Source organism: Pipistrellus hanaki, assembly GCF_964339955.1.
Source record: "Pipistrellus hanaki genome assembly, chromosome: 21".
In the NCBI taxonomy this organism is placed as follows: Eukaryota; Metazoa; Chordata; class Mammalia; order Chiroptera; family Vespertilionidae; genus Pipistrellus; species Pipistrellus hanaki.
This window is the reverse complement of record NC_140523.1, coordinates 7,852,173-7,863,378: the sequence shown is the minus strand read 5'-3', so window position 1 is coordinate 7,863,378 and position 11,206 is coordinate 7,852,173. Positions and strand designations below refer to the sequence as shown.

The following is an 11,206-nucleotide window of genomic DNA, read 5'->3' as shown; positions in this document are numbered from 1 at the left end:
AAATTCTAAGCAAGGTTACAGGCAGAACTTCCTTTTTTTTTATTAAAGAGCCAGCCCTATGTGCACTTAGTGGTTATCTCGATGCTGGCCTTGGAAAACAATGCTGTTCTATCCAATTAAAAAAAAAAAGTGCATCTGGCATGGTATTGAGATTGTGGGCATATCTGGTCTCTGGCCTGCAAGGTCAGACAACTAAGTTTATCTTCATCATTCTTCAAACGGGCTAAAGCAAACTAGAAAGCAACGTTTTATCCAGGAAGAACAGCAGAAAATTCCAAACAACAGTTTGTTGCAGAATGGGGGTTTTCCTTCTCAGAACCTTTAAAAATAACTACCTGCCCCTAAAGCCTCGCAGTCGTGTAGGGTCCGCCTGCTTGTGGTACTCTTGCGGCTGCCCTGGCCAGATATTTCAATAAATTCTTGTTTGCTTTTTAAAAAAATAAATTATCAGCCTCCGGTGGTCTTATTTTGAACCGAGGGTTCGACCCCACAACAAACACACACAGGTTAATGGGACCAAAAGCTTTGGGGAGAAGCGGGTGTGTGGGGGTGGGTGGGTGAGGGGTGTGGCCATAAGTTGATTGAAGGAAAGATTTCATCGTTTTAAAATAGATTTGCCAAACCCTCTAATTACAGTGTCTGAAAATGCCCAAACCGTTCCATTTGGAAGTAAAAACCATTGGAAGTCCCTTGCAAATACACTCTATTTCCTTTTCATCCTTTCTGGGGTGGAGATTTGTTGAACATGCCCATTACAATGACAAAAAATAAAGATTGCCTAGCATCCCACTAACCTCCATTCTTCACATTTTCCCGTTACTTCATTCCCTTTGTATTTTTTAAAAGTATATTTTTTATTGCCGAAACAGGTATGGCTCAGTGGATAGAGCGTCAGCCTGCAGACTGAGGGGTCCCGGGTTGGAGTCGGTCAAGGGCATGTACCTTGGTTGCGGACACATACCCAGTGGGGGGTGTGCAGGAGGCAGCTGATCAATGTTTCTCTCTCATCGATGTTTCTAACTTTCTATCCCTCTAACTTTCTCTAGTAAAAAAAAAATATATATATATATATTTTTTTAAAAAGTATTAAAAATATGTATTTCTATTGATTTCAGAGGAAGGGAGAAACATCAAGGATGAGACAGAATCACTGATCAGCTGCTTCCTGCACAACCCCTAATGGGGATTGAGCCCGCAACCTGGGCAAGTGCCCTGAACCAGCACTGAACCCGGGACCTCTCAGTCCACAGGCTGACGCTCTAGCCACTGAGCTACACTGGCTCGGGCTGTTCATTCCCTTCGCATGCACAGCATTTTCCGTCTTTGTGAATTTCACGGAGGTCCACTTTCCAGTCTGGCCCTACATTTTTCTCCTGAATGCTTTTCTCCGGGGCCAAATAGGCTTCATCCCCCTCATTCTCTCTGGCTGAAGAGGCTGCGATGCTTTGGTGACAACCACAGAGCAGTGGGTGGAGATCTTCTCAGTGACTTACTGTTGGCAGGACCTGCCATGCCATTTTCAATGCAAGCCGTGAGAGTGGGCAGCCCTTGGTTTCTCACTCTCTTTTTTATATTTTTATTGATTTCAGAGAGGGAGAGGGAGAAACATCGATGATAATCATGGATTGGCCGTCTCCTGCACACTCTCTTACTGGGGATCGGCCTGCAACCCGGTCACATGCCCTGACCAGGAATCGAACCTGGGACCCTTCAGACCATAGGCTGATGCTCTAGCCACTGAACCACACTGGCTAGGGTTTGCTTTCTAACTTTGAAAGGGAATGAGTTGCCTTTGTAGAATGTGCCTGCTTTCTGTGGGACTGGTTTTACCCAGAAACTACCAGCATAAGGAAAATCCCTTCCTAGTGCTAATTAGCGTGAGTTTTTAAACATCACGAATGACTGCTAAGTTCTATTAAATACTGGATCTGAATCTGTTGAGACCGTTCTAACGGATTCTCTCCGATTTTCATCTGCTCACGTGATAAATCACGCTTACAGATCTTCATGCTAAGCCACCATCACATACGAAGGACGTGCGCGTAGTGCGTAAACATGTTAACCTACCGCTCTGGACTGTGACGTACCGCTGTCTCACACAGTATTTTATTTCATGGTTTAAAAAGGATGCTGCCTGGGAAAAGCTCAGAAACCACAGGCAAATGGCCTTTTGAGTGTCTTTCTCACTCGGCAGCTCTCCCACTGCTTGGTCTGAATTATGTGCGGTTTCTCTCTCCTTTTTTTTCAGAGTTAATTCTCTTTATAGACTGTGGTTGTGGCCACAGAGCCTGCGGGCTGCTGGGGCCACCACTCAGTCAGGGATGGGCGATCTACAGGCCGCCACCGCCAATGCTCAGCCAGGACTCCAAAGTCCGAGCTGGCCAGCCAGGCAGGGTGGGCATGGTGCGGCTGGCAGAGGCTGTACACGTGGCCATGGCTGCCCACCCCCTGGTGGTCTGTCACTGGACACAGCGCAGCGGGCAGGGCTGGGCTCCGGGGTCTGATTGGCAGCTCTGGATCTGGCCCACCCACAGCTGGGCCAGCGGCACGTGCTGGGCACAGAAGCTGTAAACATGGTGCGTTGTCTTTACCTCGAAGGCCGTCTTGTCCGCGGTTTGGGGGCCCCGCACGGTGGGACTGGCAGACACCACAGCCTCCACCTCCGCCAGGGGACGACCCCCTTGCACCTGCACCCACACTGTGATCTCGCGTTTTTCAGTGAATAGAGTGTCGGCCTATGGCCCGAAGGGTCCCAGGTTTGATTCCTGGTCAGGGCATGTGCCTGGGTGGCCGGCCAATCCCCAGTAGGGAGTGTGCAGGAGGCAGCTGATCGATGATTCTCACCATTGATGTTTCTCTCTCTCTTCCTTCCTCGCTGAAATCAATACAAATATAAAAATGAGAGAGAGAAACCAGAAATCTCCATTTTTCTGATCCCGTGGGAGGGCAGAGCACACACACACACAGGCAGCTAGACAAGAGCTAGCACGTTTGACGGCAAAGTGACAGCCGTCCTCGGTTTTAAAGAAACGCTGACAGCCAAAACCGGTTTAGCTCAGTGGATAGAGCATCGGCCTGCAGACTGAAAGGTCCCAGGTTCGATTCCAGTCAAGGGCATGAACCTTGGCTGCGGGCACATCCCCAGTGGGGGGATGTGCAGGAGGCAGCTGGTCGATGTTTCTCTTTCATTGATGTTTCTAGCTCTCTATCCCTCTCCATTCCTCTCTGTGGAAAATCAATAAAGTATATATATATATTTTTTAAAATGCTGACGCCTGGACCTTCCAGGAATGTGAGATCCCCGTGGATCGGTACGGTGAGTCGCAGGCAGATGCGAGCTGAGCAGCGGGAGGCTCTCACAGAATATTCGTGAAGGAGAACGAGCAGGAGGAGGAGCCCGATGAGCCGCCGGGAGAGCGACCGAGAAGAGAAAAAAGGCAAGCACGCGGGGCAGGTGGTGGTTTTGCTTTTTATTTAATCAAAGGCTGGTGGGTAAACATAAATACAGCACAGTTCCTTCGGATCATTCTTCATATTGTGTACACACAGACCGAGGAACGCAATCTGAAAGAAATCCACAGTCAGCAATGAAATGCACAGTCTCCTTCCCTCGCTCAAAAAAAAAAAAAAAAAAAAAAAAAAAAAAAATTAGAACATACAAACTCTAGGATCTCAACAGCACACTCTCTCCTGTGACAAATGATTCAGACATAAATAGTGGGTGCAAAGAAACTCTATGCTAACATATGTATAACCTTTGTTAATGAGAAGAAGAAGAAAACCAAACGGAAGCAGCCATAATGATTAAGGTACATTCAGTTACCGATAACTAGCTTTGCCCCGGAAGGGCATTATCAAAAGAGAAATCGTGCTGCAGAGAAAAAGCTCTATATATACACACACAATGAGAAAAATAAACCGCAGGGTTAACGCATGCATGTTTAATACTGGGGGGGGAGGGGGGAGAATCACAGTCCTTAAGGTTTTCTCCGCGTTGCTTACGAAAGCCCTCTGCGCTCAGCTAAAACGAAAAATGATCTTAGAAAGGATAATACTTGGAAAAGGTTTACTTAAGTCTTCTCAGCCCACAGAAACTGCAAATGGAAATAAACGTTCAGAGTCATTTTCAAAACAAAAACAAAAATCTATTCTTCGGGGTGACATGCATGATTCAAAAGGGTCTATGCAAGATACACTGCTCTACCTTCCCCGGGGAGGGGGGTTGGGGGGGGGGGGGACGAGGAAAAAACACCTCGAGTCAAGGTTTGGTTTGCAAGATGGTCAAAGGAGTTTGTATTCCAGCAGGAGTTCAAATCTTCTGGATCTTTTCGCCGACCACCACGGGGTTCTCTTTCCGGATTTTCTCAGCCGCGTCGGCCTTGTAATTGTAAGAGCAATTGTGTACATCGGAGTAGCGGTGTACCCCGCAGTAAACATTCCCACACCGGCATTCAAACCCTGGAGGGGACAACACACACGCCTGAGTCGGGAGCACGTCTCGTGTTCAGCACAACACGTGCGCGTGCGACAGCGAGAGCGTCTTTCGACGTCAGCGCTTCCACAGCCTGAGAACGTTCTAGAACACATGTGTCAAACACAAGGCCTGCGGACCAAATCCAGCCCGCCAGGCCTTGCAATGTGGCCCGCACCGCGCTGTCATCACTGCACTCCGCTGTCAGTTTATGACATTGTCAGTTTATGACTGTTCAGTAAACCATTCGGCCCGCGATTTAGGCTGGATTTTAGATTTTGGCCCCTTCTCTGATTGAGTTCGACACCCCTATTCTAGAAGCTCACTAGCGGGCCGCTGCAGGCTGGGACCAGAGCGGGTCGCAGCGCCGCTCTGTGCTCCGGCTCCCTCACCCGTGACAGGGCCCCAGCTACCTCCTTGCCAAAGCAGGTTGCTAAGGGGAAATGTGAAAAGAGGCACAGCGGGGCAGGCTTAAATGTTAACTAAGACTCTGACGCCAGTTAACGAGTAACAGCGTCTGCACCAGCTGTCCTTGGCTAACCCCCTACCCTCCCACGGAAAGGGAGCTGAATGGGGGGTGGTTAGGGTGCCCGTGCGTGAATCCACCAACGCAGGCCAATGACTGAGCCGCTCTGAGCTCCCACTGCTTCTGCAATCTATATATATAAAAGCCTAAGCGACCGTTATGACTGGTCAATCCAATGACCCGTCAACCAGTCGCTATGACATGCACTGACCAGCAGGGTGCAGACGCTCAATGCAGGCGCTGCCCCCTGGTGGTCAGTGCGCTCCCACAGCGAACCTCCCAGGGTCCCTCCCCCTGGCTGGCCGGCCCCAATCGGGACTGGGCAAGACGGCACCCATCGGCGCCAATTGCCAGCCAGACCGAGGGCCCCACCCGTGCACGAATTGTGCACCGGGCCTCTGATTTTGGAATAATAAATTACTGGGAGGATAAAGTGAGGACTGTGTTACTTGACACATGGTAAGCATGTGACCAACGCTCCTTCGTTTAGGAAAATAGCCAGCGATGAAGCCGAAGGAGAGATGGAAGGATGGGGGATGGGTTGTAGACAAAACTGGTCCCGCTCCCGCAATGAGGGCTTGATGGTGGGAGGGGACTCCTGGGAGTGGAACCCGGGATGTTAACCACTGACCTTTACTACATTTTCTCACCTTGAAAACCATATTCTGCATTCATGAATGCAAAGGAAGCCAGCAGTGACCCAGCGGGCAGACTGGGCCGGGGGAGGCTCCGGAAGTTTCTGAGAGTGAGAAGGCCCCTATTTGATCCTGAATAATGTGTATTTCTGGGTGTCCTATCTGCGCATGCTCGGCTGGGCCAGTCCGAAACATCGCGGATCTGAGACTAAAACCGCCTTCCTCTTTCCCTCCCGCCTGTTCCTGGCCCCACACCTTCCTCAAACCGTTAGCTCAGAATCAGCTCCTCTCCTCTCAGCTCATACTGAAGCCAGCCCATCGCCAGGCACGTGGCGGAGAGCGAATGGTCCCTCGTGTAGCTGCAACCGCTCCCCAAAAGCACCCCAGGCCACAGCGCTGGCTCACCTCTGCTCTGCCTGCCCTGCACTTGCTATGCCCACGCCACTTTCCCGCCCCTGGTCCCTGCCCCGCCCTGTTCCTTCCCTTCTCGAGTTTTCCTTCAAGTGATCCTTTCTGGCTGTCTCCAAAAGGAAGTCCTGCTCATCTCTCAAGTTCCAGCTATATCACCTGCCTCCACCACTTTCCTTCACAGCCTCTCCTCCTCCTCCTCTCTCTCTTATTTTTTTTTTTAGCCGAAACAGGTGTGGCTCAGTGGATAGAGCGTCGGCTTGTGGACTGAAAGGTCCCGGGATCGATTCCAGTCAAGGGCATGTACCTGGGTTGTGGGCACATCGCCGGTACGGGGTGTGCAAGAGGCAGCTGATGGATGTTTCTCTCTCATCAATGTTTCTAGCTCTCTATCCCTCTCTCTTCCTCTCTGTAAAAAATCAATAAAATATATTTTTAAAAAATACATTTTTATTGGTTTCAGAGAGGAAGGGAGAGGGAGAGAGAGAAAGAGAGAAAAACTTAATGAGAATCATAGATCGGCTGCACGCCCCACACTGGGGATGGAGCCCACCACCCAGGCATGTGCCCTGGGCGGAATCAAACCTGCGACTCTTCAGTCCACAGGCCGACGCTCTATCCACTGAGCCGCACCGGCCAGTGTTCCTCTTCTGTTACATAATACATCAATCACTCCTGTCCCTGGACTCCCAAACCAATCCCCGTGATTGCCCTTCGCACGCTTTCTTGGCTAAATACCCACTTGCACACTTTTTCTCCCTCTCCTAACAGCACCGCCCTCTGACCACCCTGCCGTAGCACTCAGCACGGACCCATCACTTACTGCGTGACGGCCGGGCCGCCTCGCCTTACGTGTGCACACGTGTGAACTCACGGGACCCTCACAGCAAGCTAGGATTAGCCCTTCATGCACAGTCCTGCCCAGCTCGCCCGGACGGACACAGCCTCTCCACTGCCGGCCCCTCCGGGCAAGGCCTTGCGTGGCCCCTCACAGTGCCTGCCACGCTGACCTGACTTGTCTAACCCCCTCCACCTCAGCTGAAGAGAGCGCTAACCACTGCACTTTCCGGCCGGAAGTAGATCTGCATTTATTTCCTCGCTCCACAAGCAGCCTACGCCGGAAGCGCTGGCCGGGCTCTTACCAGTAAGTCCCACTTTCTTCCGGCACATGAAGCAGCGGTTCTTTTTCTGTTTTGGCTTTTCGAGAGATTTGTCCTGCTCTTCGGCCGGCTGCTGGGCTGGATCTGATACTGAAGCTGGCAGAAACAGGAGCGCGGGGAGATGTGTTAGTCAGGAGGGGGGCCGGGCGGTCCCTGTCCCGGCCCTGGCCCACCCGTCCGGCCTGTGATCCAGAGGATAGAGGAGGAATTGGTGACATCAAGATACAAAGCGGTTTATAGAGGCCCATGTCAAATGCATGCGGGTGCGTGTGTAATGTATGTGCACACATGTTCACAGGGACTACAGGAAGTGGTGTGATTTCTATTTTTGTGTGTGATAATTACGTATTTGCCCAATACAAGGTATAACCACAACACACACACACACTCTCACTCTACTGATTCAGAAAATGGCCCTGCCGAAACCGGTGTGGCTCAGTGGATAGAGTGTCGGCCTGCGGACTGAAAGGTCCCGGGTTCGATTCCAGACAAGGGCATGTACCTTGGTTGCGGGCACATCCCCAGATGGTGGTGTGTAAGAGGCAGCTGATTGATGATTCTCTCCCATCGATGTTTCTAGCTCTCTATTCCTCTCTCTTCCTCTCTGTAAAAACTCAATAAAATATATTTTTAAAAAAGAAAGAAAATGGCCCTATGCCAGGGGTCGGCAAACTCATTAGACAACAGAGCCACATATCAACAAGTATAACGATTGAAATTTCTTTTGAGAGCCACATTTTTTAAACTTAAACTTCTTCTAATGCCACTTCTTTAACATAGAAGTAGTATTTTGTGGAAGAGCCACACTCAAGGGGCCGAAGAGCCGCCTGTAGCTGGCAAGCCGCAGTTTGCTGACCAGGGCCCTATGCGAACTTGTAAACATTGCTGGGTCAGACTACGTACGTTCCTAGGGGCGGGGGAAGGGAGAGTCCGAAGCCAAGACTCAGTGGAATAAAAAGGATGATTACAACTTCGGGAATGTCACAGAAAACCTCTGCAATGCTCGGGACCAGGTGAACTGCTGACCCTCTAGGGCAGGGGTCCTCAAACTTTGTAAAGTGGGGGCCAGATCACGGTCCCTCAGAGAGCTGGAGGGCCGGACTATATGAACTACTAATTCCTACTGTAACACCTCGGCTGCGCTCACTGCCCAAAAAACCTGGCGGGCCGGATCAGACTCCTCTGCGGGCCGCATGTGGCCCGCGGGCCGTAGTTTGAAGACCCCTGCTCTAGGGTGAGGGTCACAGCGGGTGCATTTAAGAGTGATACGGGCGAGGCTGCACACCTCCTGACACAGCCCCCCAGAACCTGGTCCTCACGGCCCCTCCCCAATGGCACCCACCCACCCCACCCGGCACACTTCTGCTCGCCGTTTCTCCTCCTCCCCCGCACTGCCGTCCACGCACATGGCGTCACGCACACGGCAGGCGCCTCCTGCCCGGCCTTGCATTCAGCAGGCTTCACAGTTCGCCCCGTGGCAGCAGGACCAGCCTGCCATCCCTGTTCGTGGCTGAGGGCCACCCTGTGCTCGGGTGTGCCCCTCACCTGCTGGCGGCACTGGGTCGCCCCCACGTTTTGGCGACTGTGAGCAAGCTGCTGCCTCCCCACCCGCGCGCCCCACCGCGCCTCTGGGTTCCGGTCGCGTGCCGTTTGGCCCTGGCCCACTGGGCTCCACTTTTTCTAGACTGTTCTGGCTCTTCTCGCCCACGCTTTACAATCGGGATAAATCTGGTTTTGAATCCACGCAGCTTCCCCAAATTAGTGCAGAGGAACTGTTCCTCTGTCTGAACCACGGGCTCAGCGGTCCGGCGGCTCTGTACAGAGGCAGGAACCCCCCGAGCCGGAGAGACCCCGAGACCCCGCCTCGCTCGGCCACTCCCAGCCTGATGACGACCGGAATGCTTCCGTGATGGGGCTTGCCCCTCTGGACGGCCTTCACTCCACTGGTGGGCAGCTGCGAGCTCTCTCCCTGTCCCTCCCAAGGAGTTGGCTCTTTAATACCGATGTTCGATCCCTTTCCACTCGCTCCCTGGAAACCCGCCTCACCATGCTGATGCTCTCCGCCGCCAGCCCAGGGCAAGCACATGGCCCCTCGTCTTACCTCAGGGGATAACTACATAGTGGGGATTTTTCCATTTCCACTTCTGAAATACCCCTCATCTCTCCTTTCCTTAAACATTTTTATTCAATTAGAAAAATAAAACTACACATGTAGTATTTGTGAATTTATAATGATACTAGAGGCCCAGTGCACGAAATTCATGCACTGGAGGGGGGTTGTCCTTCAGCCTGGCCTGTGCCCTCTCACAGTCTGGGAGCCCCGCAGAGGTGGGTCCTGCCCACCCGCCACAGCCCGCCAGTTAATGGCCTGGCCTCCCTCTGCAGGGCGATCACAGGGCAATGGCTGGGCTCCCGAACAATTGCATGGCACCCATGCTGGCTGGCCTGGCGCCAGTAGGTGTCATAGCGTGGGCGTCAGATGGTTGTCCCACTGTTCAGCCATTCGGTCGATTTGCATATTATGCTTTTATTATTATGGATGAGAGTCACGGTGCACAAAATTCGTGCATGGGAGCATGGGTGGTCCCTTAGTCCAGCCTGCACCCTCTCTAATCCGGGCCCTTGGGGGATGACCTCTGTGAGATCGGGCTTAAACCGGCAGTCAGACATCCCTCTCACAATCTGGGACAGCTGGTCCCTAATCTGGGACGCCTGCCTGCCTGGTAATCACCCCTAACCGCCCCTTCCCGCGCCCCCCCTCTCCCCTCGCCCCAGTTTGCTTGGAGAGGAAGCAGCACTTAGACTAGCCTGGCTGAAACAATCACAGATAATCATATAACGCCACCACGCATTCAGTTACACGTGTCTGTCAAATGAATCAGAATGTGAGGTTGCTAAGTCTGTGATGCTGACATAATCACACATACATGGGAAGGGGAAGTGGCTCCCAGCATCTCGGTCAGTTACGCACTCGAGAACAGAAAATACTCTGCTCAGGAGGAAAATAAACCGATACGCTAGTATATAAAAGGCTAATATGCAACGTGTCCCCCGGGGGTTCGACAGCTCACTGTGACATGAAGGTGGGGTGCTGAGGGAGTGGGGGAAGGAGGAACCTGATTGGCCCTGATCGATGCCAGGCCTAGGGACTACGAATTCCGTGCACCGGGCTTCGAGTGTAAGAGTACGTGAGGCAACTATAAGCACAGGGGACAGTGCCCGACCCATCGCCAACGTGACACAAATGACAACGGAGACGCCGGCTGGTATGCAAACCTTGCAGGTCTTCTGTCTCGGGTGCTGCTTTGTCCGCTGATGTACTATCCCCTTGGGAAGATGCTACAGATTCTGATAAAAGTGGCTGATTTGATACAGGACTAGAAAAGCAAACACATTTAGGTTTTAAAACGGCATCTCTGTGCGGGAACGGTAACGGGAGGGATACAAGTAGAGTTCAGCATATCTAATGGGATCATAAAGACAAGGATGCACACGGAAACACCTCTGAGGACTGAACCACAGAGCTGTGAAACTGGAGGCTCGTGTGGACCCCCGTGTATGTTTTGGAAATAAGGCAACAGGCGTGTCCTGTGCGTGTGAATTCACTGCGGGGAAACTGGCGGGTAAAAACACGCCTGGGCAGCCATGATGCAAAGTTTAAACGAAATCCTGGAGCTGAACATCTCTGGTCACAAAGTGAGAAAAAAAAGGATGTGGTAGAGGTTACTTTTTGTTTCCTAACAGTAGGATAAAAATAAAACAAATAGCCAAAACCGGTGTGGCTCAGTGGATAGAGCGTCGGCCTGCGAACTGAAAGGTCCCAGGTTTGATTCCGGGCAAGGTCATGTACCTTGGTTGCGGGCAAATCCCCATTGGGGGGCATACAGGAGGCAGCTGATCAATGATTCTCTCTCATCGATGTTTCTGACTCTCTCTATCCCTCTCTCTTCCTCTCTGTAAAAAATCAATAAAATATATCTTAAAAAAATAAAACAAAGATTCTGTA

At 51.7% G+C, this 11,206-nt stretch overlaps 1 protein-coding gene across 3 annotated transcripts in view; it reads right to left on the bottom strand.

Moving 5' to 3' along the window:
- Window positions 1–3,453: 3,453 nt before the first annotated feature.
- Window positions 3,454–11,206, bottom strand: part of ZFAND6 (zinc finger AN1-type containing 6) — a 40,714-nt gene continuing 32,961 nt past the window's right edge. For all 3 annotated transcript variants that reach the window (XM_084869305.1, XM_084869306.1, XM_084869307.1), the window contains 3 exons: window positions 10,477–10,577; window positions 7,183–7,296; window positions 3,454–4,458 (listed from right to left, as the gene is read on the bottom strand). In XM_084869305.1, coding sequence (XP_084725431.1) covers window positions 4,310–4,458; window positions 7,183–7,296; window positions 10,477–10,577 — 364 coding nt within the window. In that variant the 3' untranslated portion in view covers window positions 3,454–4,309. The remainder of the gene's footprint in view (window positions 4,459–7,182; window positions 7,297–10,476; window positions 10,578–11,206) is intronic.